Genomic DNA, 27201 nt, shown 5'->3' on the forward strand with positions numbered 1-27201 from the left:
ATGGACGCTGTAATCCACCCAGTTTGAGAATTTACTTGCTTAGTGGTGCTAGTACCGACAGTTTATTTGCCCAGGTGAATTTGGGGGAAAATACAGTCTTCACGCGGGGGGTTTTCAGTTTTAAACATTGCAAAGAAGAGCATACACACCAGCGTACCTGGTATTTACCATTATTATATTAAATGTATTTTCATGCTTCATCTCTGCTTTTGATCAATGTTGCCTTGCAGCACTAATGCCCATGTATCCGTATCTTGCCCTGCAGCTGCTAGTCATGGCGGGAGGTGAAAGAGCTAGGCCACTCAGCGATCAAGAACTCATATTTGAGAAGCGCCCTTCAATGTGCACGAGTGCCATACTTTGCATGGTGTTGACCAATCATATCTTTTTTTTAGATCAACAGGGAGGACCTCCCTCCCCAGTTCCATTGATACGACCAATCATATCTCTGTTCATGTGAACGACAAATCAGACTTCAGTGAAATTCACCAATATGATGTAAGCTCCTTATTTCTGGGCAGCTTTCGGTACATCTATATATTATCATGTGATGTTCTGTTTGCCATCACACTTGTAATATCTCATCAGATGTCTATCAGACCTGTTACTTCACGCTGCGTCAATCACGCCGTCATTCGAGAACTCGTGAACAAGCATGCAGAAGTTGGTTTCCAAGCCGATTGTTCTGCATACGATGGAAGCAAGATACTCTACACACTCGCTGAACTGAATTTTGGTTCCAGTGTGTTCAAAATTACACTGCAGGGTAAGGAGGAGGATAGTCCTGATGGCCCCAGAGCCTTGCAGAGGTATATATACCGCTCTGGAAATATTGCCATCATCCATTATTTGGTGAAATCAATTATCAAGTAATAATTACTGATATCTCTGCTGTCTCTAGGCATTTCGATGTCACGATCAAACGCGCTGCACGTGTTAGCATGAAGAGTTTATATGAGCTCCATGATCTGATGCCAGACCATGTACCCCCGGCAATCCTGCAAGCACTACACATTGTTCTACGTGAATTGCCCACTGAAGAATGGTATCTTTTGTTCTTATTGTCTGTTCCTATACCCCTATTCTTGTAGCATCCATGGTGGTTGTTCATTCCATCATATTTTCATGTGTAGGTATAACCGGTATGCTGGGTCAATTTATTCACCTTGCATAAGGGGGCATCAGCAACTTGGTGATTTCTTGGAAAGTCGCCGTGGTTTTCACCAAAGCATACGACCCACTCAGAGTGGTCTTATGCTAAATATTGGTTAGATCCCAACACTTCGTCTTGTTTTTTTGGTACCTATTCTAGATTTGAGAACAAAATTTATCCTTTTCCTTTACAATAATTTGGACATTTTGTAGTGCATGTGCTGTCTGTATGACATATGGTAGATCAAGTGTCGATTGGTATATATATGTATTTCATTGAGAAAATCTCTTGAATGTTGTGCCAGTTATAAATGCCATTGATTTTTAGAAAACTAATAAAGTACAATGGTCAGGAAGAGAACTATAGGATTATTCATTAAGAACTATGACTTATTCGGCATATAAAGAATATTTTTACCTCGCATACACATCATCTTATCATTTATTTAGCCCACTTTTTTTTGTAAGAAAACTGTAGGAGAGGCTCCGACAGTATGATTAATATTAATATAAAAGAAAACTTTACAAAATATTTGCAAGGGACCCAACAAAATAATCAAGGCACAGAACGAATGAAGTTTGTAATAACATGGAGGTGTATCCACACTCTACTGCTATATGAATCATATAATGGGTCTAATAGTCTTGAAGTTGCCTCTAAGTTTCTCACATGTCAAGGTAGTTTGACATTTATCTTCTGCAGATCAATCCTCTACAGTATTCATCAAGCCCCTACTGGTGATGGATTTTGTTAAGATGCTGCTGAACAGGGATATATCTGACACACAATTAACTGGTACAGATCTCTTGAAGGTCAGGTCCTGCTGTCACTTTTTTAGTCATAACATGCAGTATGCTGTCTGAATTTTTGCTCTCTATTCTAACAAGCTTTGAACCTTTTCTCGAGTTTAGATTGTGAAGGCACTAGAAGGTGTAAAGGTTCATGTACTGTGCAATATGCACAAAGAATACTGTGTATCCGGTGTTACCTCACAATCAGCAGAAGAGTTGATGTATGCAGTTACACATTTCTGAAGATTTCTTGTATCTCTATCATGCTTCTTTAGATGACCATGCAGTATGATATATCATGCTGACATTAGTTTGGCTGGTTTTTCCTGTGACAGTTTCCCGGTTGATAGTCATGGTACCAGGGAGCCTAGGGAGACAGTATTGCAATACTTCCAGAAGAGATATGGTGTTAGTATTCAGTACAAATCTTTGAACTGTTTGCAAGTGGGCACCCCGCAGAGGCCGAAATTTCTTCCGTTGGAGGTTGGTATCCTGAACAACTATTCCATGGATGTTTCGTACTGTGTTAACATATCCAGCTATATTAGAAATTCCGTGGAGTGTGGATACACCTTCATGTTATCACAAACTTGCTTCTTGTCACTTCAATGTTTAAGGTCTGTAAGATCGCCAAGGGGCAGCGTTACTCGAAACAGCTTAACCGGGGAAAACAGATGGAGGATTTTCTTAAAGTAGCTAAGCAGCCCCCACATGAGCGTGAGAAGGGCATTTTACGGGTAATCATGATCACATATATCTGTGCGCTAATTATTCTGAACTGTTCTTTTTTATTTTCCAGTAGTGTTGCTTGTACAACTGTATCGTTGCGTTCATACTGCTTACTTTTGACTCTTCCTTTATTACTTAAAATTATTTATTTCTCTGTAAATCACAACGCCCTTGTAATTATTTATTTATGCATAAGAATCGTCAATAGCTTTCCATTCCATGAATTTATATTTTCATTTACTTCAGATTTGCGCCTTTATGAAATTGGTTCGTACACGTGATTCTGCAACTAGAATCAATTAAATGTGCTTTCTTGAAGCTTTTTGTGGGATTATTACCATAGAAATTTCTTGTGCATATAGGAAAAAAGCAACTCTGTTAGTTATTGCACTGAGCTATACGTGTTCTGATGCCTCGACCATTTATCTAGGATCAAGTTTGTTGGATAACTGTTGGTGTATCTGTTGGGCTGTCTTCTTGTTCTCTGTTGTGGCCCACTTGGCCCAGCCCAGTCCTGACCTATATAAGGTGCTTCTATCTCTGTAACCCTAAGAAGAGAGAGTTCCTCCCTGCAGCCTCCTTCTACAGCAGGTTAGGCCCTCACCTCTGTCCACATGGTATCAGAGCAAGGGACAGTGAGGGCAACGACGGGAAGGACTGCCGATCTGGAAGCCTAGTCTGTTGTGGCAGCTAGGAGGAAGAGGAAGAGGAAGGGAGCAGGCTGCTGCGGCGGCAAGGAGGGGAAGACAGTGACAAGTAAAGTGACGAAGAGGCATCCTGCGGGTAAGTCCTTTGGTGATTCTGAGAGGTTAGTTTGGTGTCAAGCATGGGGGACAACAGGGATTTGGCCAAGGCTCTGGAGAAGCTGGCAGAACTTATCACTAACAAAGGAGATGGAGGAGGATCTCGCCGGAGGGGAGCAATCGTTCCCCATACTAACATCGGTCGAAACTTGAGTCGCCGGCTAACGAAATCAAGTTGGAAGGAGTGGCCAACTATCTCCGGTGGTCAAGGAGGGCGCCGTTGATTTTGAACTCGAAAGGGCTGGATGAATGTGTGAGTGGTGAAGCTGCGTAACCAGCAGACAAGACCAGTCCGGAATGGAAACAAGTGGAATGCCATAAATTCTCTCGATTGTGGCATGGTTGCTTAACTCTTTGGTCCCTAACATTGCCGCTTCGTAGAGGCACTCACAAAAGCTTCGCAGGTATGGGACACCCTATCAAATCTTTATTCCGGAAAGGGGAACATTATGTTGATTGCCGATACGTCTCCGACGTATCGATAATTTCTTATGTTCCATGCCACATTATTGATGTTATCTACATGTTTTATGCACACTTTATGTCATATTCGTGCATTTTCTCGGAACTAACCTATTAACAAGATGCCGAAGTGCCAGCTCTCGTTTTCTCGCTGTTTTTGGTTTCAGTAAATCCTAGTAACGAAATATTCTCGGAATCGGACGAAATCAAGACCCGGGTTCCTATTTTCACCGGAAGCATCCAGAACACCCGAGAGCCGCGCAGAGGGGCCCCGTGGGCCCCGGATGATAGGGTGGCGCGGCTCGGGCCCCGGCCGCGCCGGCCTATGGTGCCACCGCCTCTTCGACCCTCCTGCGCCGCCTCTTCGCCTATATAAAGCCCCCGGATCGAAAACCCCGATGCGAAGAACCACGATACGGAAAACCTTCCGCAGCCGCCGCCATCGCGAAGCCAAGATCCGGGGACAGGAGTCTCCGTTCCGGCACCCTGCCGGAGCGGGGAAGTGCCCCCGAAGGCTTCTCCATCGACACCGCTGCCATCTCCACCGCCATCTTCATCACCGCCGCTCGCTCCCATGAGGAGGAGTAGTTCTCCATCGAGGCTCGGGCCTGTACCGGTAGCTATGTGGTTAATCTCTCTCCATGTACTTCAATACAATGATCTCATGAGCTGCTTTACATGATTGAGATTCATATGAGTTTTGTATCACAATTTATCTATGTGCTACTCTAGCAATGTTATTAAAGTAGTTTTATTCCTCCTGCACGTGTGTAAAGGTGACGAGTGTGTGCACCGTGTTAGTACTTGGTTTATGCTATGATCATGATCTCTTGTAGATTGCGAAGTTAACTATTGCTATGATAATATTGATGTGATCTATTCCTCCTACATATGCATGAAGGTGACAGTGTGCATGCTATGTTAGTACTTGGTTTAATCTGTTGATCTATCTTACACTAAAGGTTACTAAAATATGAGCATTATTGTGGAGCTTGTTAACTCCGGCATTGAGGGTTCGTGTAATCCTACGCAATGTGTTCATCATCCAACAAAAGTGTAGAGTATGCATTTATCTATTCTGTTATGTGATCAATGTTGAGAGTGTCCACTAGTGAAAGTGTAATCCCTAGGCCTTGTTCCTAAATACCGCTGCGTTACTACTGCTTGTTTACTCGTTTTATCGTGTTACTACTGCTGCAATACTACCACCATCAACTACACGCCAGCAAGCTATTTTCTGGCACCGTTGCTACTGCTCATATATATATTTATACCACCTGTATTTCACTATCTCTTCGCCGAACTAGTGCACCTATTAGGTGTGTTGGGGACACAAGAGACTTCTTGCTTTGTGGTTGCGGGGTTGCATGAGAGGGATATCTTTGACCTCTTCCTCCCTGAGTTCGATAAACCTTGGGTGATCCACTTAAGGGAAAACTTGCCGCTGTTCTACAAACCTCTCGCTCTTGGAGGCCCAACACCGTCTACGAGAAAGGAGGGGGAACGTAGACATCAAGCACTTTTCCGGCGCCGTTGCCGGGAGGGAAGGTAAACGGCACTCACACATTGGCAAGCCCGGCAACTAAGCACTTTTCCTCCCTCGTCAACTACGCGCCAAGCACTTTTCCGGCGCCGTTGCCGGGAGGAAAGGTAAAAAGGCACTCATACTCCGGTTCCGGGTAAAGTACTTTTCCGGCGCCATTGTGTTTGTGCTCGAAGCTATTTCCTTTAGATCCTGCAATTGCATCTTTTTGTTTCTTGTTTACACTAGTTTGGCATAATGGACAACAATGAGCTTCTTATTCTATTTCCTGATTTAAAACATGGATGGTTTGATCCGAAAATTAAAAAACCCATGGAACATATTAATATGAACACTTTGAACACCATTGTTGCTAATGATATGGAAAATTCTAAGCTTGGGGAAGCTGGTTTTCATGATCTTTTTAGTCCCCCAAGCATTGAGGAGAAAATTTTCTTTGATGATACTTTGCCTCCTATTTATGATGATTATAATGATAGTGGTCTTTTGGTGCCGCCTACTATGGAGAGTAATTTTTATGATGATAATACTATGCCTCCAACACTTGATGAGAATAATAATGATAGCTACTTTGTTGAATTTGCTCCCACTACATCTAATAAAATTGATTATGCTTATGTGGAGAGTAATAATTTTAGGCATGAGACTCATGATAAGAATGCTTTATGTGATAGTTATATTGTTGAGTTTGCTCATGACACTACTGAAAGTTATTATGAGAGAGGAAAATATGGTTGTAGAAATTTTCATGTTACTAAAACACCTCTCTATGTGCTGAAATTTTTGAAGCTATACTTGTTTTATCTTCCTATGCTTGTTACTTTGCTTTTCATGAACTTGTTTATTTACAAGATTCCTATGCATAGGAAGCATGTTAGACTTAAATGTGTTTTGAATTTGCCTCTTGATGCTCTCTTTTGCTTCAAATACTATTTCTCGCGAGTGCATCATTAAAACTGCTGAGCCCATCTTAACGGCTATAAAGAAAGAACTTCTTGGGAGATAACCCATGTGTTATTTTGCTACAGTACTTTGTTTTATATTTGTGTCTTGGAAGTTGTTTACTACTGTAGCAACCTCTCCTTATCTTAGTTTTGTGTTTTGTTGTGCCAAGTAAAGTCTTTGATAGTAAAGTCAATACTAGATTTGGATTACTGCGCAGAAACTGTTTTCTTTGCTGTCACGAATCTGGGCAAAATTCTCTGTAGGTAACTCAGAAAATTATGCCAATTTACGTGAGTGATCCTCAGATATGTACGCAACTTTCATTCAATTTGAGCATTTTCATCTGAGCAAGTCTGGTGCCATTTTAAAATTCGTCTTTACGGACTGTTCTGTTTTGACAGATTCTGCCTTTTATTTCGCATTGTTTCTTTTGCTATGTGGGATGGATTTCTTTGTTCCATTACCTTCCAGTAGCTTTGAGCAATGTCCAGAAGTGTTAAGAATGATTGTGTCACCTCTGAACATGTGAGTTTTTGATTATGCACTAACCCTCTAATGAGTTTGTGTCGAGTTTGGTGTGAAGGAAGTTTTCAAGGGTCAAGAGAGGAGGATGATATACTATGATCAAGGAGAGTGAAAGCTCTAAGCTTGGGGATGCCCCGGTGGTTCATCCCTGCATATTTCAAGAAGACTCAAGCATCTAAGCTTGGGGATGCCCAAGGCATCCCCTTCTTCATCGACAACTTATCAGGTTCCTTCTCTTGAAACTATATTTTTATTCAGTCACATCTTATGTACTTTACTTGGAGCGTCTGTTTGCTTTTGTTTTTATTTGTGTTTGAATAAATTGGATTACATCATGCTTGTGTGGGAGAGAGACACGCTCCGCTGGTTCGTATGAACACATGTGTTCTTAGCTCATAATATTCATGGCGAAGTTTCCTCTTCGTTAAATTGTTATATGGTTGGAATTGGAAAATGATACATGTAGTAATTGCTATAAATGTCTTGGGTAATGTGATACTTGGCAATTGATGTGCTCATGTTTAAGCTCTTGCATCATATACTTTGCACCTATTAATGAAGAAATACATAGAGCATGCTAAAATTTGGTTTGCATAATTGGTTTCTCTAAGGTCTAGATAATTTCTAGTATTGAGTTTGAACAACAAGGAAGACGGTGTAGAGTCTTATAATGTTTACAATATGTCTTTTATGTGAGTTTTGCTGCATCGGTTCATCCTTGTGTTTGTTTCAAACAACCTTGCTAGCCTAAACTTTGTATCGAGAGGGAATACTTCTCATGCATCCAAAATCCTTGAGCCAACCACTATGCCATTTGTGTCCACCATACCTACCTACTACATGGTATTTTCTGCCATTCCAAGTAAATACTTCATGTGCTACCTTTAAACCTTCAAAATGCTTCTCAATTTGTGTTAATGTTTTATAGCTCATGAGGAAGTATGTGGTGTTTATCTTTCAACCTTGTCATTTGCTTTTGACAGACTTTCATAATGGACTAGTGGCACATCCGCTTATCCAATAATTTTGCAAAAAGAGCTGGCAATGGGGTTCCCAGCCCCAATTAACTACAACTTGCATTAATAATTCTCTTCACATGTTTTGCTCTGATTCATCAGCAAGCAACTTAATTTTGCAAATAGACACTCCTCCATGGTATGAGATTGATGGTAGGCACCCGAGGATTCGGTTAGCCATGGCTTGTGTAAGCAAAGGTTGGGAGGAGTGTCACCCATAAATAAATAAAAACTAAAGTACATGTGTAAACAAAAGAGAAGAGGGATGATCTACCTTGCTGGTAGAGATAACATCCTTCATGGGAGCCGCTCTTGAAAGTCTGGTTGGCGAGGTAGTTAGAGTACCCATTACCATTCGTTGACAACAACAAACACCTCTCAAAACTTTACTTTTATGTTCTCTATATGATTTTAAAACTTGAAAAGCTCTAGCACATAATTTATCCCTGCTTCCCTCTGCGAAGGACCATTCTTTTACTTTTATTGTTGAGTCAGTTCACCTATCTTTCTCCACCTCAAGAAGCAAACATTTGTGTGAACTGTGCATTGATTCTTATATACTTGCTTATTGCATTTGTTATATTGCTTTGCATTGACAACTATCCATGAGATATACATGTTACAAGTTGAAAGCAACCGCTGAAACTTAATCTTCTTTTGTGTTGCTTCAATGCCTTTACTATGAATTATTGCTTTTATGAGTTAACTCTTATGCAAGACTTATTGATGCTTGTCTTGAAGTGCTATTCATGAAAAGTCTTTGCTATATGATTCACCTGTTTACTCATGTCATATACATTGTTTTGATCGCTGCATTCACTACATATGCTTTACAAATAGTATGATCAAGATTATGATGGCATGTCACTCCAGAAATTATCTTTGTTATCGTTTTACCTCGCTCGGGACGAGCAGAACTAAGCTTGGGGATGCTGATACGTCTCCGACGTATCGATAATTTCTTATGTTCCATGCCACATTATTGATGTTATCTACATGTTTTATGCACACTTTATGTCATATTCGTGCATTTTCCGGAACTAACCTATTAACAAGATGCCGAAGTGCCAGTTCCTCGTTTTCTGCTGTTTTTGGTTTCAGAAATCCTAGTAACGAAATATTCTCGGAATCGGACGAAATCAAGACCCGGGTTCCTATTTTCACCGGAAGCATCCAGAACACCCGAGAGCCGCCGAGGGGGCCCCGTGGGCCCCGGATGATAGGGTGGCGCGGCTCGGGCCCCGGCCGCGCCAGCCTATGGTGCCACCGCCTCTTCGACCCTCCTGCGCCGCCTCTTCGCCTATATAAAGCCCCCGGATCGAAAACCCCGATGCGAAGAACCACGATACGGAAAACCTTCCGCGAGCCGCCGCCATCGCGAAGCCAAGATCCGGGGACATGAGTCTCTGTTCCGGCACGCCGCCGGAGCGGGGAAGTGCCCCCCGGAAGGCTTCTCCATCGACACCGCTGCCATCTCCACCGCCATCTTCATCACCGCTGCTGCTCCCATGAGGAGGGAGTAGTTCTCCATCGAGGCTCGGGGCTGTACCGGTAGCTATGTGGTTAATCTCTCTCCATGTACTTCAATACAATGATCTCATGAGCTGCTTTACATGATTGAGATTCATATGAGTTTTGTATCACAATTTATCTATGTGCTACTCTAGCAATGTTATTAAAGTAGTTTTATTCCTCCTGCACGTGTGTAAAGGTGACAGTGTGTGCACCGTGTTAGTACTTGGTTTATGCTATGATCATGATCTCTTGTAGATTGCGAAGTTAACTATTGCTATGATAATATTGATGTGATCTATTCCTCCTACATATGCATGAAGGTGACGAGTGTGCATGCTATGTTAGTACTTGGTTTAATCTGTTGATCTATCTTACACTAAAGGTTACTAAAATATGAGCATTATTGTGGAGCTTGTTAACTCCGGCATTGAGGGTTCGTGTAATCCTACGCAATGTGTTCATCATCCAACAAAAGTGTAGAGTATGCATTTATCTATTCTGTTATGTGATCAATGTTGAGAGTGTCCACTAGTGAAAGTGTAATCCCTAGGCCTTGTTCCTAAATACTGCTGCGTTACTACTGCTTGTTTACTGTTTTACCGTGTTACTACTGCTGCAATACTACCACCATCAACTACACGCCAGCAAGCTATTTTCTGGCACCGTTGCTACTGCTCATATATATATTTATACCACCTGTATTTCACTATCTCTTCGCCGAACTAGTGCACCTATTAGGTGTGTTGGGGACACAAGAGACTTCTTGCTTTGTGGTTGCAGGGTTGCATGAGAGGGATATCTTTGACCTCTTCCTCCCTGAGTTCGATAAACCTTGGGTGATCCACTTAAGGGAAAACTTGCTGCTGTTCTACAAACCTCTGCTCTTGGAGGCCCAACACTGTCTACAGGAAAGGAGGGGGAACGTAGACATCAATTGCTGAGATTGAGGATAAAGTGCATGACTTGCAACAAGGAAACAAAACTGTGATGGCATATGTGGCTGAGTTGCAGCATCTTTGGGGAGATTTAGATCATGTTGATCCTCTGGAACTTGCCCATGGGGAATGTGTGAGTGCTGCTGCAAGCTGGATTGAACGTCGGCGAGTCATGAAGTTCTTGAAGGGTCTTAATCAAGATTTTGAGGGGAGAAGGGCTGCTTTACTGCATCAAACCACTACCCCTTCTCTCAAAGAAGCCATTGCAGCTATGTCCAGAGAGGAAGTGCGTCTGAATATGACAAAGGGAAGTGATTCTATCCCTCATCCGACCTTCTACACTACCGAGAGACAAGAGATGAGAGACTGCTATACTTGTGGGCAGAAGGGACACTTGAAGCATCAGTGTACCTCCTTTGCTACACCCAGTAGGGGGAGAGGAGGATACACACATGGCAGAGGAAGCTACAGAGGAAGAGGTGATGGCAGAGGTAGTGGACAGCCATATGGACAGCAGTATGGAAGAGGTAGTGGACAGCCATATGGACAGCAGTATGGAAGAGGTGGTGGACAATACTATGGCAGAAGTGGTGGACAGCCATATGGACATCAGTATGGCAGGGGTGGAGGACAGCAGCACGCTATATCACCCAAGGCACATATGGCAGCAGCTTCAGAGTCAACTACCAGTACCTCTCAGGGACAATCCAAGGAAGAAGGACAAAATGAAGCAACCTTTGGGAACTTTGCCCACTATGTCTACGAGAGATGAAGGTAATATTGATAGAGTTTCTATAGCCACTCATAATGCTAATTCAGATTGGATTCTTGATTCGGAGCATCCAAACATGTTACTCGGAAATATTAGTGAGTTTGACTCTTATACTCGAGTATCCTCCCACACATAGAGGCACTATCCAAACAGCAGATGGCACAAGCACAATCTATAAAAGGGGAGGGGTCGGTGCAATGTACACCCAACATAAAATTATCATCGGTTCTACATGTTCCTGCTTTTCCGATAGAATCTGCTATCTCTAAGTGCCCTGATTGATCAGCAGGACTACCGTATAATAGTTGATAGATATATGTGTTTAATTCAGGAAAGGGAGAGCAGCAAGAAGATTGGGACTGCAACCAGGCATAGAGGTCTTTGGCACATAGATCGTGACAAGATGGGGCATGATGCTAGTTCTGTGCTTGCTGCGATTGTTGGAGGAAAGGAGAGTATGGCACTAGTTCATCATTATCGAATGGGCCACATGGCGTTTGATAAAATGTCTCGTGTCTTTCCTGATGTAATGAATGGAGTGGACAAAACCAAATTATATTGTGATGCCTGCGAATATGCTAAGCATACGAGAACCTCTTATGTTAGTAGAGGGATCAGAAGTGTGTCCCCATTTGTGTTAGTGCACTCTGATGTATGGACGTGTCCTGTTGTGTCGATAAGTGGCATGAAGTACTTTGTGACTTTTATTGATCGCTATTCCAGAATGACTTGGATTTATCTTATGCGTCACAAAGATGAAGTGTTCACTTGTTTCCGGAGTTTTTGTGCCTATGTGAAAAACCAATTCAATGTTCGGGTGCAAGTGATCGAATCGATAATGGTACTGAATATATCAACAAACCTTTTGCTGATTTCTTATCTTCGCAAGGTATACCTGCACCGGACTTCATGTCCCGACACTCCTCCCCGGAATGGAGTTGCTGAGCGGAAGAATAGGCACATTCTTGAAGTGGCTCGATCTCTTATGTTTACCATGAATGTTCCCAAATTCTTATGGAGTGAGGCAGTTATGACTGCTACATATTTGATCAACAGAATGCCTTCAAAGATTCTAGGTATGCAGTCTCCCTGCCAACTCCTTCTAAATAACAATGACTTTGTTGTACCACCCAAACTCTTTGGCTGTACATGTTTTGTAAGGGATCACAGGCCATCTGTTGGCAAGCTAGATCATCGGGCTATCAAATGTATCTTTATTGGCTATTCCTCCGGACGTAAGGGTTACAAGTGCCGGAGTCCCACCGACGGGAGGACATTTGTAAGCATGGATGTTACGTTTCGCGAGTCGAACCATTTTATGACGGTGAGAGTGATCTTAGTGGCTTGTTCCAGGGGCTTGACCATCTTGGTGATGCTCAAGAGGGGAGCAACAACAAGGTGGTGATCAAGAGCAACAAGATGGTGACCAACAACAACATCAACAAATTCCTATTGTTGCGGAGATTCCCGTAATTCCCGGTACACCTACACCACCTAGACCCGTACCACCACAAAGATGGTCTGCAGAATCCACTTGTGTACTCTAGAAGACAAGTACAAAGGGAACAAGTAGATGCACCTGGAGGAGCAACAAGACCAGAGGCGGGGGAGCAACCCATTGGACCAGAAAATCAAGGAAGCACAAGTGTAGATGCTGCAGAGGAGAATCAATCTCAGACTGAGTCCAATAATAGCCTAGACTTGCCAATTGCAATAAGGAAAGGGATAAGGAAAGTTGGGCCCCCAAAGCGACTGAGTTATGATGACTATGACGTAGGAAATTATATTTCTTACGAGGCATTGTCACCCTCTTTTCGGGCTTTTGTTGCTTCACTGCAAACTGTATCTGTTCCTAAGGATTGGAAGGCAGCCAGGTTGGACCCGAGATGGTGCAATGCTATGATGGAAGAGTTAGAGGCCTTGAAGAAAAATAAAACATGGGAGTTGACAGATCTCCCTAAAGGAAAGAATACAAGTAGGGTCGTAAGTGGATCTATTCGTAGAAACAAAATGCGAAGGAAAAGTGGAGAGATATAAGGCAAGACTTGTGGCAAGAGGATATAGTCGGACTTATGGCATTGACTATGATGAGACATTTGCACCAAGTGGCAAAAATGAGCACCGTCGAATATTGATCTCTTGTGCAAGCAAATTTCGGATGGCCCTTGCATCAACTTGATGTCAAAAATGCATTTCGCATGGTGATCTCCAAGAGGAGGTGTATATGGAGATGCCACCAGGATTTGTCGGACCTGAAACTAAAGGGAAGGTATGTAGACCGAAGAAATCTCTATATGGTCTCAAACAATCTCCACGGGCCTGGTTTGACAGGTTCAGACAAGTGGTGTGTGGCATGGGATATGGTCAATGCAATGGAGACCATACCTTATTTTACAGACATTCGGAGCAGAAAATCACTATCCTTGCTGTGTATGTTGATGATATTATCATCACGGGAGATGATGTTGTGGAAATCGCAAAGCCGAAAGGATGCTTGAGTCGGGCTTTGAGGTGAAAGATTTGGGAAAACTTAGATACTTCCTTGGAATAGAAGTTGCAAGATCATCAAAAGGGATATCACTATCTCAAAGAAAGTATACATTGGATCTCTTAGATGATATGGGCATGCTGGGGTGTCGAGTGGCTTCAACACCTATTGACCAGAACACTAAAATCACAGCAGAGTCTGGAGAACCCATAAACAAGGAGAGGTATCAAAGACTTGTTGGAAGACTAATATACTTATGCCACACGAGACCAGATATATCATTTGCAGTGAGTGTAGTGAGTCGCTATATGCATGATCCGAGGGATGGACACTTGGAAGCAGCTCAAAGAATCTTGAGATACCTGAAGGGCACTCCGGGAAAAGGAGTGTTGTTTAAAAGTAATGGACACCTAAATGTAGATGGATATTGTGATGCAGATTGGGCTAGCTGCTTAGATGATCGAAGATCCACCTCAGGGTATTGTGTTTTTGTTGGAGGAAATTTGGTGTCATGGAGAAGTAAGAAACAATCTGTTGTCTCGAAATCAACAGACCGAAGCTGAGTACGTAGCTATGTCACGGGGCCCGGGTGAAATGTTGTGGGTACGAAACCTTCTAAGAGAGCTGAAAATTTTAAGGCAAGGAAGTTTGAAAGTGTGGTGTGATAATATGTCTGCCATAAACATAGCAAATAACCCTGTCCAGCATGAGCGAACTAAACATGTGGAGATAGACAGATTCTTTATTAAAGAAAAGATTGATGCAGGGATTATCTCATTGGCTTATGTGAGATCAGGACAACAAGTGGCAGACTGTTTAACAAAGGGACTGGGCTCAAAGGAGTGTAATCTTGCCTGTGCCAAGATGGGGATGATTGACATTTATCACCCATCTTGAGGGGGAGTGTTGGATAACTGTTGGTGTATCTGTTGGGCTGTCTTCTTGTTCTCTGTTGTGGCCCACTTGGCCCAGCCCAGTCCTGACCTATATAAGGTGCTTCTATCTCTGTAACCCTAAGAAGAGAGAGTTCCTCCCTGCAGCCTCCTTCTACAGCAGGTTAGGCCCTCACCTCTGTCCACAAAGTTTCAGATCTGTTTATTGTAGCATCTACTATTTTCATGTGATTGACAAGCTAAGAGTCTAACTTTTCTTAATGGATACCATTGGAATATGAAAAATACCTTATTTGTGCAATTCTCTAGTTTTTAATTGCAGATGTCATGCCATTTTTAGTTTTTCATCACATATGTAATCAGTTGCCTGATTCCTTTTGAACAAGTAAATTGGGCTATAGGGTCTTTTTTCGAGAAAACGCAAAAGACGTTTGGTTTCATTGCATTGTAAAGATAGAGTTCAGAGTTACACGCCTCTGGTGTCTTTTGTCATGTTTTAGTTTTGTTTACCAGGCTTTGCATTTCACACATAGGAATCAATGTGCTGTGAAATTGGGAATCAAAATTGAGGATGAACTTGTCTCACTGCTAGCTCATATTTTATCTCCTCCTTTGGTATGTTTTTTTTAATCTCAGCTATCATTTTAGTGTGCTCGTTTCTTATTTCTGTTGCATATGTTATGCCTGGACGTTTGAGTACCGGATATTTCCATCAGCTTAAGTTCAACGACTATGGCATGACAAGATCATTCTTGCCACACTATGGTATATGGAATATGATGGGCAAGGTATGTATGCAACCCTGTTAAATAAAATATGCATAAACTCGATAATATGTATTCCAGATCAAAATTGTTCGTTCTTCAGTAGGTATTTTGATGATCTTATAAAAAATGAGAAATCATTTAGTTCGTGGTCATTTCATCAAAGATTTATATTGTAGATCACTTCTAATGAACCATTCTATCTCTGATTGTCAATTATGATAACTTACAATATTGCATTTTAGAAAATGGTCAAAGGTGGGAGAGTGAATAGCTGGGCATGTATCAACTTTTCCTTGCATGTGCGACAGAACGAAGCTACTAATTTCTGTTATGAGCTTGCTATTATGTGCCTAGCATCTGGGATGGTAAATTTTCTCCGTGGCCTAAATACTGAATTCCTGACATTTTCTTGCATGTGTATGTTCACATCTTTGTGCACTCATATTCTCCCTGTCTCTCATTGTAGGGATTCAATCTGAGTCCTGTGCTTTCTGTAGAGACTGCTAAACCTGAACATGCGCAACTGGCACTGACATCACTTCATAGCAATGTCATGGCCAAACTTGGACCAGGCAGAAATCTTGACCTTCTGCTTGTGATATTGCCTGACAAGAATGGCTCCCTTTATGGTATATTTTTAACTTCCAAACACATTTGACCATTGTCTGATTAATATATTTTATTAATATTGTTGCCGTTCCTTAGGAGGTCTCAATAGAATATGTGAGACAGATATTCTATTGTCTGATTAATTTCATTTATTTATATTGCTGTTATTCCTTAGGTGATCTCAAAAGAATATGTGAGACAGATATTGGACTGGTTTCTCAGTGTTGTCTATCAAAACATGTCTTGAGGAAGAATAAGCAGTATCTTGCAAACGTTGCCCTTAAAATTAATGTTAAGGTTTGTTGTGTTGTACCATTTGTTTAGCTGTGCTTAATTATGCAAGTCCTTACATTTTTTAGGTTTTGTAGATGGGAGGAAGAAATACTGTACTGAATGACGCTCTAGAAAAGAAACTTCCCCATGTTGGGGACACACCGACTATTTTTTTCGGTGCTACTGTTACCCATCCTCCTCCTGGAAAATGTTCTTCTCCTTCCATTGCATCTGTAAGTGCACGTCACAATTTCAGATGCCAGAAGTGGTGCACCTGTGTTATTATATGTTTACATGTATGACAATATGCAGTAATTGCATGCTTCATACAGGTTGTTGCTTCTCAAGACTGGCCTGAAGTTACTAGGTATGCTGGATTAGTTAGTTCGCAACCCGGTCATCATGAGTGGATAAATAATCTGGTTGAACTCCAGTATGATAGTGAAAAAGGGGTCGTTACTGGTGGGATGATCCGGTATGATCTTTTTCTCTCTGAGAATCATCTGAATGTTACACTAAAAGAATATGTGTATATAAGTTTTATGATGTATGCAGCGAGCATCTCATTTCTTTCTATCGGGTTACTGGACAGAAACCGCAGAGAATTATTTTTTACAGGTACACTCTGTTAGGACATCTCTCAGAAGTAAGAACAAGTATTGCCTGTAATATATATTTAACATGTTTCTTTCCAGAAATGGGGTGAGCAAAGGACAGTACTCTCAGGTTCTGAAGAACGAACTTTGTGCCATTAAACTGGTGATGTTATATTTTTGACCTCTTTTTCTTAGGAGATATTTACATTATTCTTTGAGAACATTTTTTGTAATTGTAACGTTTTATTTTCTAATTTAGGCATGTAAATCATTGGAGAAAGATTATAACCCAACAATTACATATGTTGTGGTCCAGAAGCGTCATCGTACACGGCTGTTTCCCGCTGATTACCGTGACAAGCCCTCTGATTCAACTGGGAACTTATGGCCTGGTTAGTTGTTGATGACTTTGCTTGTCAGCTATTACCAATTTCTGAATTTTTATTAATGTCTGTCCTTATTTGATTTAGGTAGTGTCGTGGATTCAGTAATATGCCATCCAGATGAATTTGATTTTTACTTGTGTAGCCATAGCTGCAGCAGGGTAGGCCACTTTTCTCGATGCTAATATTGATAAGACTTGTGACGTGCTAGTTACTAATTGAAGATCATTCCTACGCAGGATAAGGGTCGTGGAACAATTCGGCCCATGTATTACCATGTTTTGTGGGATGAGAATAAATTTCTAGCAGGCGATTTCCAAACATTGACATACTACTTGTGCTACATGTAATTTTGTTTCTTCTATATTTACACCTGTTTGACCAATTATTAAGTGACCATAACCAATGACCACTACTGTTCCAGGTATGCTGGGTGTACCCATTCCATTTCAATAGGTAGGTATTCTCCATTCTATTCCTAATCAAGTAATCATGATATACATGTTCAGTAGGTGATTAACAGTAGTTGTTTGCGCTTCTACAGTTCCCCCTTTGCGTTATGCCCGTCGTTTGGCTTCTCGAGCTCGCTGTTATACTGAACCACGGTCGTCTTTGGAGAGCGGATCCACTGCGATCAGTGCCGAGCCGGTGGGCCTTCTTCCAATAAAGGATAGTTTAAAATTTGGCATGTTTTTCTGTTAAGTTGAGGGCACACTGAGTACTGTAAATCTGTCTAATACTAGCATGAAAGAAAAACTGCCCGTTAAAGAACATGAATGTACTAAAGTTAGTATAGGTTGGAGCAGTACCAATTAGAGGCCATCTCAAAGCGAAGCAGATCTGGTCCCAAAAAAATCTGAAATTGGCAGCTTAGAGAGCACGGGAGGTGGCATAGGTGTTCATGTGTTAAGATTGTCAGTATTGAGATATAGGTAGTATCTTTTTTTAGCAGTATTGTATCATAGTATCACGACATCATGACATTTTATTTTTATTAAAAAATATGTGTGTTTCTCTCTCTCTCTCTATATATCTATTATACCCACCTTTCAAAAAATCAGCTGAGATACCGATTTATTGTGAATCGGGTGGGAACCAATAAGATTTCCGCGTATCGTTTGATTTATCGCCGGCACCGATATTTTTTCCGATTTTTAGTCAGATGGCCGATATTTTCCCCGATTTTCAGCTTGTTAGACGATATTACGGCCATTTTTCACTGAAATTTCGTCCTAGTCTTGTAGAACTATGCATTAGCCATTTTTATTGATTCGAATGCAAGGAATCAAGGTAATATTTCTGTTTAATGCTCTAATATTATATTTTGCATGGCATATTATAGAAAATTTAGTGCAAAAAATTAGGATTTATAAAAAATAAGCCGATAAATGGCCAACCGATAAAATCGATTAATCGGCCGATAAGCAATTAACCTCTAGGTTTTGGGCTTACCGATAAGTTACGATTAACGATTTCTAAAACATTGATTATACCTGAAATGAATTTAAATTTAATCTTTAATTTGAAATTTGAGCAAATTTTATGTCTTTCATAGACACTCATCATGTAAATAATGTATTTTAATAATATAAATATGGGCTAACTCATCCAATGCATGATACAAACATAACTAATAACGAACCCACATAACAAAAGAATGCATATGCTTGACTATTGGTATAAACAAATGGCTAGTTTACTATTTTCTTGCATATACAAACTCCTTTTAAAACCATCTCTCCCACACTTATTGAAGCTGTATTGTTGAAATACTTAGTTAGCCTTGAGAGTTGATACTACAAAATAAATTTTACTCTTTAGCTTGCCATACTGTTATGTTCATATTCTTTAGCATAGGAGTAGGATCGTATGGTATCATTTTTATATCGGGATACTAAAGATATCATGATACGTATCGAGTTAATCGAGTTACGACTAAAGATATTACAAAATTAAGATACCATCTGGTACGTATCAATTGGCCACAATAGTATGGTAAAATCGTAAGATACTTGGACAAGATCTTTCGGGAATGTCTTATTTTAGAGATAAATTTCATCTTTTTTAGGCTGGCTGCACACAAAGTTGGTTTTTGCTGAAATAACTTTATGTGCATGTAGGATGCGAAGGATGCACGCAATATTTTGTTTTGAATTTTTTTAACATTTAGAATATGTTTAAAATGTACTAAAGAGAGAGCCTATGCACGTTAACACCGGATCCAATGATAAGGGGTTAAATTATATACTCCGTACTAAAAAATCGGCTAGAACTGGCTAAATGTAGTCCAAGGAATACGATTCCGGTTCAGTGTCCACTGCCGCCGCCGCGTCCTACTCCGACTGACGCTCCTTCCCCATAGCCGCTAGTATCTGGCACCCTCTCCGCCGTCGCCCGTTCGTTTCTTTTTTCGCAAGTTGGTCGCACACTCGTCGCGGCGACAAGGAAACCGAATCGATTCCGCCCAAAGGCCCAAACCCCCAAAACACTCCCACCGAGATCGGGCGAGATGGCGGCTCGCCTGCTGGGCGGCGCGCGCCGCGCGGCGCTGCTGCCCAACGTCCGGCGGCGGGCGACCAACTCCTGGGCCGCCGTCCGCGACACCTTCTTCTCCACCAAGGTGAGCTCGCTGCCCGACCCAATCAAACCCCGCCCCCCGATGTCTCTGATTTGGTTGGCCGGCGTATTCGTGTGTTTGATCCCCCGATGCGTGCTTTCCGTGCAGGAAGTGTTCGAGAACCACAGGGTCGTCTTCACCGTCGGCACATCCATCGCCTCTGTCCTCACGGCGTGGGCCGGTACGCTCCTGCTCCCTATTTCCCCGCAGTTCCTAACTTCGTAGGCTGTATTCGGGTTCAGAGTCTGACATCGACTCATCCGATTAATTAACTTGTTTTCCTCAACCCCTCCATCCGCTGTAGGGATTGATGTAGTTTTGCAAATGCTACGCTGCTAAACCTTTAGTATTAGGTGTGTTTACAAATTATGTAAGACTAGAATAAACATCGATTGAAACTTTGGAAACAGAGCTGCACCAGAGCAACTTTGTTTCAGCGTTGCCTCCTTGGTGGGCAATCCGTGAATGCAAGTTTTGCCAAATTACAATCTGATTGGTGGTTTTGTTCTGATTTGCTGTATTTGGGTGATGCAGTTGCACAACTGCTATACGGCTAAGCCTATAAGAATTCGTTAGCATATGCAGTAGGACTTTAGGGCACACCTCAATTGGAGTTAGAACTGTTGCAATATGCTTGTAATTGGGAAATTACTTGTATTCATTTTTGCTGCTGGCTTCTTTGGTGATCCTTGGTTTAGTTGCCATAAAACAGTTCTATTAAGTTTTTTAGAACTACTTTCGCTCCTTAATTAAATGCTAAGTACTTCCTACATGTGTGCTCAATTGTTTTTGATGGATCAGATGCGATTAATTCGAGTCAGACAGCTTGCCTTTTGAACAGACAGCTCCCCTTCTCTATACTCTACACTTAACAAAGAAAGTCCACTATATGTGTTGTTTTTATGTTGTACATCTGCACTGTTTCTCAAGTTACTTGGAAGATGATCTACAATTTCTAATAGACACTTTCAACTTCTTGTGATAGGTTATTCTTTTCGTCATATGCAGCAATCGAAGATTGACAAGAGACTTCATTCAATCGAGCAATCTGTAAGCAATTCCAGAGATAGTTTTGATTAATGTCATTTACTTATTTTGTGAATGCAGTACATTCTTTTCTTTATGTGCAGTGTGTCACTTGTCATAGAATTGTTAATAGGAATTTAGGCACTCGAAAAAGTTCAAGATTGCTCCAGGGGGTAGGATTTAAATAATGAGCATAAGAAAATTAGAACACATAAGCATAGGTGCTATCTTTTTTTATTTCAGTGGTACATGATTTTATATTTGTTGATGATGTGATAAATATGTTTACTTGTGTTCATCTCCTTTTCTATCGAAGGTGATGTTTTTTGGTCTCCGAGGTGAGTTACGGTGGGTTTAGGACAGTGGACTTCTACACTCATTGTCCCAACTTTCATAGAGTTTGAGTCATCTGCTTCATTTCCCTTTTCGTTCTCGTTGTAGATTGAGTACTAGTGATAAATTCAGTGGCTTACTTGTTACTTTATTTTCTGAACAGCTGAGGGATACTCACAGAAATGATCATGACGAGATTAAAAAGATTGTCACTTCCAATAACATCAGCACTCCAGCTTGTATAGCCACGGCATTGACAACTTCGGTTGTTGGGTATGTTCATGCTATTAAGAATGTATAAATTTCCAACTACAGTAATTCACAAGGCATGTTGCCTTACTTTCTTTGTACATACTTAAGTTCCCAATTCCTGAGTCAAATACATTCTGTATTGTCACATAAATGCAGTCCAGGCTGATCATTGATCAGTACGTTTCAGCTCTCAATCAATGATATGATCGTATGTTCATATACAAAGTGGCTGTATACTGAGTTAGGACGTGAAGGCATTTGGTTATTTTTTTGGTTGCTTTGAAGATTAGTTTTCATTTTCTGCATAGTTTGTATTAAGTATCAAGTCTTGTTTTGTAGACCCTGCTTCAACTTAGAACTACTTGGATATACACAAAGGCCTAGCTGGTTTTCGGAGTATTTTGTAGAATACCATGGTCGTATTACTGGCACATGCACAACGGACATAGTTTTTCTCTGATCTTCAGTGCATAGACCAAAGGAACTCCAAAACTGAAAATTTATGCTCACTTGTCATGCTTTACTTCAAGTTTAGCACGAGTGAGTGCTGCACATTAGTGGTCCTGGTCTCTCCAACGAATCTAGGAACCATCCCAACAAGAACACCCAATATCTGTGTTATCATTCCACAAACCTGAATTATAAAACCTACTAATCTTTTGTGATCACCAGGTATGCCCTAGGGTGGCGCGGTGGAGCTTGGTACGCCCGACGGGCCTTCCGGAGGGAGCAACAGAAGCTGATGGGCCAAATAAAGTCGCACAACAGGTGGCACTGGCGGCCCTTCAGTAAGCTGAAAAGCAGGCTCAGGAGCAGGCACGCCTCTAAGAGCTCCGACGCACCTCAGCTGCCGGGGAATAGCGCCGAGGCCCCCTCGATTAGCGGGGCCTCTGTGAAGGGCCAGGGCGCCGAGGCCTCTTTGAGCAGGGCGCCCCCTGCGAGCGTTGGCAGTAGCTCTCAGGCAGCAGCAGGCTGAGCATGACTGCTTCGACAGCACGGAGTTTTAAACAGAACAGTTGATGTGCCTGCCTGAGAATAGAAATCAAGGAGCTGTAGGGTTCGTCTGACTGATAGTCGCTCCAATCCAGCTGTGGATAATTTTGTAGCATTAGTGAGTTGACCATTTTATTTGACTGATAATAGATGGGGACTGTCTACGCTGATGTATTATTTGCAGTACTGGCGATATTTGTGTCGTTGCTGGTTGTTTGGAGAACTCAAGAGTGCGGTTGCCTGTTTGACGCATGCTACGATTCCTGTGAATTACTGCATGCTGTCACTCTGGAAGCAAGAGACAGGGCTATGGCAAACGGGTGCGGTGGGATGATGGATAAACCCAGTATCGAATCGTACTATCTCAACACTATGTGGTTTTCTTAAAATAGTTGAGTTGTATGTAAAAACATCCCTAAATTGTAAGGGCATCTCCAACGATCCAACGCAAATCAGACACTGAAAATGACCCGGCTGTGTCACGCTGCTGATATAAAAATGGCTATTTTTGTTTGCGCACCTGTTTGCGTCTGAGGTGCCTAGTGGCCTGACACATTTTTTTTACCTATTATTATTATTATTATTATTATTATTTAAATAGAAATAGAAACATTATAGAAACTACTACATAGTTGAAACATGGTTAAAATATTGAAAAATGAGCAAACCTAACTAGTGGGCTCTCAAACCACATATGTAGCCCGAGCTGGTGGCCTTTTTAAAAAAAACTCGAAAATGGCATTTATAAGTTTCAATAAAATCGGAAACAAAATTCTTGGTGCAGACATTGTTGAACTCTACCACTATGAAAAATCTCGATTGAATATTCGTTGTATTAATAGGCTACACAAAAATGACAAATGTTCAACTTTTCAAGCTATGTACTGTTCATCACACCCAGATCCACACATTTGTCATTTTTGCTGAGACAAACATATAACGAATTTCTGACTGATTTTTTGCACACTAGTAGAGTTCATTATTATCTAAATCAATAATTTTTTTCCAATTTTTTTGGAAACTTGCAAATACCATTTTCGTTTTTTTCTTTCAAAAACGCGCTACATGTTGCCCGGGAGCTATTTGGCCACTCTCGCTCTGCTGGCCTTTGCCTTCTTCGCTGCAAGAAAAGAACACTCTTAGTCACCAAAACTAGTAAATCTAGCTGTCAGCTGATGTGCCTCTGAGGAAGAACATCTAGAAACAGACACTAGTGATTTTAATTGGCCGGTGCCATCTTCGCTGCAAAGAAAAAACATTCTGATGGTACTAGCTATCGGTGTCCGAGTCGGAATCGCCGGTGTGGTAGTGCCTGCGGCGAGAGGTGTCGTCGAACACCTTGAAAATCATCTCGCCGTCGCCTTCGTAGAGGAAGGTGAGCTGGCGGTCGGCCTCGAGGTTGAGGTCACGGGCGGTGTGCAGGTATATCTTGCCCTGTCCGTCGAACAACACCTCGACAGGCCACCGGCAAAAGTTACAGCTGGCCTCCCGTAGGTGCAACTCGGCCGACTCAGTGTCGTCGGCGAACTCGTGTGGGAGCCGCTTGATGCCGAGGGGGTCCTCATCGATGCGGAGGAGGAACTCGAAGCACCTCGCCTCTTGCGAAGACGACGATGACACATGCGACGGCGAGCGTGGGTGCATTGGTGCTCTGGCATGGCGGCCGCGCTAGTGTCCTCGACCACCTTGCCGGCCACTTGCACCCGCCATGGATTCTCTCGTGGGGTCTGTGAGAGGGGAGGTGCGAGGCGGCGCTACGGTGGAGGTTTTCGGCGGCTAAGGTTGAGGAGGGGATGAGGCAGCAGAGCACGCGTCCCTCTTTTCATACGCCGGAGGAAGCCGAGGGTGGCAGGCTTGGCAATGCCAATTAATCTCATTGACTGAGGTAGGCGGCAGCCGCTCGGCAGGCGAGACATCGCGATTAACGTGGCGCAAACTATCGAAACGATGAATTTATACAAACTTCCTGTCACTCCTTACTTCTAATTTAGCACGACTGAGTGCTACACATTAGTGGCCCTGGTCTGTGCAACTAATCTAGAAGCCATCCCAACAAGAACACCCAATATCTGTGCTATCATCCCGCAAACCTGAATTATAAAACCTGCTAATCTTTTGTGATCACCAGGTATGCCCTTGGGTGGCGCGGCGGAGCTTGGTATGCCCGACGGGCCTTCCGTAGGGAGCAGCAGAAGCTGATGGGCCAAATAAAGTCGCACAACAGGTGGCACTGGCGGCTCTTCAGTAAGCTGAGAAGCAGGCTCGCAACCGGTAATGGCACCGAGGTCCCATCAAGCAATGGGGCCTTTGTGAAGGGCCAGGGCACCGAGGCCCCTTTGAGTAGCGCTGCCTCTGCAAATGTTAGCACTAGCTCTCACGCAGCAGCAGGCTGAACATGATACGCAGTTTTGAAGAAAACAGCCGATGTGCTTGCATGAGAATAGAAATTAAAGGAGGGCGAGGCTCTTGTTTGTCTGAGTAGTAGTCTCTCTAGTCCAGCTGTGGATAATTTTGTAGCGTAGTGAGTAACCAGTTGTTTGATTGATTATGATGGGGATGCTGTCTACGCCTGGTGATATTTGTGTCGTTTGGAGAACTCTAAGATTGATGTTGCCTGGTTGACGCATGCTATGATTCCTCTGGGTTTCGAGTTACATGCTGCAACTCTTATGATGAATGGCAGAGATGTTCTACGTAAACTTTTTCCCTTCAGGTTTAAACTGAACCCCTTGAGGTTTCCAACAGAACGGCCAAGATGTTCTGTGCAATACAACCTTCTAATCCTCACCCCCTCCCCTGCTATTGTTAACATGGCGATAGTTAGAATCTCAACTCACATGTGTAAATTTGTATTTAGAAATTCCTCTAAATTCAGATGTACCTAGTCACTAGATAACATCTAGATATATTCAAATTTATACAAAGTTGAAACATCTTTCATGGAACGGATGGAGTATCTTTTATCTCAGCTACTCTAAAATGCCAATTTATCACTATCCTCTCTTTAATTCCCTCCCACCAAACAAGCCAGGAGAGATGCAGTGTGTTTCATTTTTACTACTGCTAACCCTATAATCATTTAGCACATGGGCACCACTGATCCCTATTTTGTAGTATATACGAAATCAATAATTTTGTTTGTGAGTTTCAAAAAATTACATAAAAGAAAGATGTGCCCAGTGATATCTACTCCTACCATAGACGTGAAAATTATCAATTGTGTATTTTGAGCTACACAGAATGACAAAACTGTGGACGTGATCGAGTATCACAGTTTTAAATGTACAAAAACAATCAGATTTTATTGTAACCATATAAAAAAAGAGTTTCTCGTTGCGATTTTGCATGCTTGTAGTATACTGTATACCACTGGCGGAGCTATGTAGGGGCCGAACCGGGCCACGGCCCGCCCAGTATTTTTGGCAAAAACGAAATCAGCTAGTACTATGCATCAGATGTACAGCCCAACTGCAACCCACGAGATGACCACCACAAGTTCAGAACGTGCACAATCTCTGCTCGTTGACTCACGCAGTTACTCGAGCAACACCAGGAGCGAGTCGTCCAAGACAGGAGCAATGGAGGCGCCTCGGCGAAGCTAGGTTTGAGAAATTAGAAGAGGAGATCGACCGAGGGAGGAGGGGAGGCGGAGCAGTGCGGCACAGCAGCAGTAGCGTCGGACCGCCGCCCGCAGCCAGGGACGGCCGCACGCAGTGTGTTCCTTCCAGGCGGTGCTGACCGGAGGGCCAGCAGGCAGCAGCCGACGCTGCGAATCAAGCCAATGATCTTCCCCAATTTCTATGTATTGGTAGTTGATACTTTTTTTCCCAAATCCCTGTAACGGCTGTCTGTTCTCTGTAGACTGTACTAGTATTTTAGACTAGATTGTAACGGCAGTTCTCTGAGTTTTATTTTCAGTTTTACAAATTTTAACAGTCATGGGGAAGGCAATTCAGAGAAGAATTGCAGATGGAGGATGATTATCTTGTCAATAATCTATTAGTCAACAGAGAGGGTGATATTTTAGAGACATACAGATGAAGATGTCATTGCAGATTTTAGTGGCAAGAAAGATCAAAGCTGACTTATAGTATCACGTATGTATGCCTGAACATCTCTAGTATAGCTTCTTAGGTAGCATCTTTTGGTATAGCTTATTTAGTTTATAGCAATATTATATATATGCACGTATCGGTTGATATGTAACATATGCACTGATATTTAGTAAAGTCGTATGTTTTAGAATACTAGTACGAATGCCCGTGCGTTGCCACGGGAAACAATGCAAATAAATATAAGTCCATGAAGTTTGTATTTAAATCATTTTTTCACACTAAGAATTTGGATTTAAGTTTAACATGGCTCATGAGCATTGCAAACTTAAGTAGTTCTAAATCTTCTCTCTTCTGTAAAAAAGAATCATCTTCTCTCACCGAATGTATAGGTTGCTACCCAAGGCAGTTCAAAACAATAGGCAATAACAGTTATAGCAATTTAGAACTGGAGAATTTTCCATGTTTCGGTCTGCCCATATGCAAAGATACATACGGAGTACATTGAAACCATTCATCACTTACCTCACGACTGGCAAGCTCACAGAAAATACAATCCCTGAAGAAACAATTAGAATATGACACATTATGATCTACATCCTTCGAGAATACAATCATATCTAAAATATATTCAGGAAAGGAACATATATGCCATTAGGTCAATTGGACTACTAATTTGTAGTACATATTTGTTGCCCCAGGAACGGTATTAGCCTCCATTTCATATCAC

The 27201-nt window shown here is 42.0% G+C and overlaps 2 protein-coding genes across 2 annotated transcripts; both read left to right on the forward strand.

Moving 5' to 3' along the window:
* The first annotated feature begins 595 nt into the window (after positions 1–595).
* LOC124676344 (protein argonaute 1A-like) lies at positions 596–18166 on the forward strand. The gene is made up of 21 exons (XM_047212422.1): positions 596–809; positions 902–1045; positions 1134–1267; positions 1856–1965; positions 2065–2165; positions 2280–2427; positions 2562–2681; positions 15084–15185; positions 15287–15358; positions 15580–15702; positions 15804–15966; positions 16122–16243; positions 16315–16452; positions 16552–16694; positions 16775–16837; positions 16915–16978; positions 17075–17207; positions 17286–17359; positions 17438–17544; positions 17623–17654; positions 17743–18166. The coding sequence occupies exons 2-21, from the start codon at positions 942–944 to the stop codon at positions 17898–17900; spliced, it is 2211 nt and encodes a 736-aa protein (XP_047068378.1). The 5' UTR covers positions 596–809; positions 902–941; the 3' UTR covers positions 17901–18166.
* A 1541-nt stretch (positions 18167–19707) lies between these two features.
* Positions 19708–22756, forward strand: LOC124671161. Its single transcript, XM_047207575.1, has 5 exons — positions 19708–19818; positions 19924–19996; positions 20801–20865; positions 21338–21447; positions 22099–22756. The coding sequence occupies exons 1-5, from the start codon at positions 19708–19710 to the stop codon at positions 22400–22402; spliced, it is 663 nt and encodes a 220-aa protein (XP_047063531.1). The 3' UTR covers positions 22403–22756.
* Positions 22757–27201: the final 4445 nt, after the last annotated feature.

This window comes from Lolium rigidum, chromosome 7, assembly GCF_022539505.1.
Source record: "Lolium rigidum isolate FL_2022 chromosome 7, APGP_CSIRO_Lrig_0.1, whole genome shotgun sequence".
In the NCBI taxonomy this organism is placed as follows: Eukaryota; Viridiplantae; Streptophyta; class Magnoliopsida; order Poales; family Poaceae; genus Lolium; species Lolium rigidum.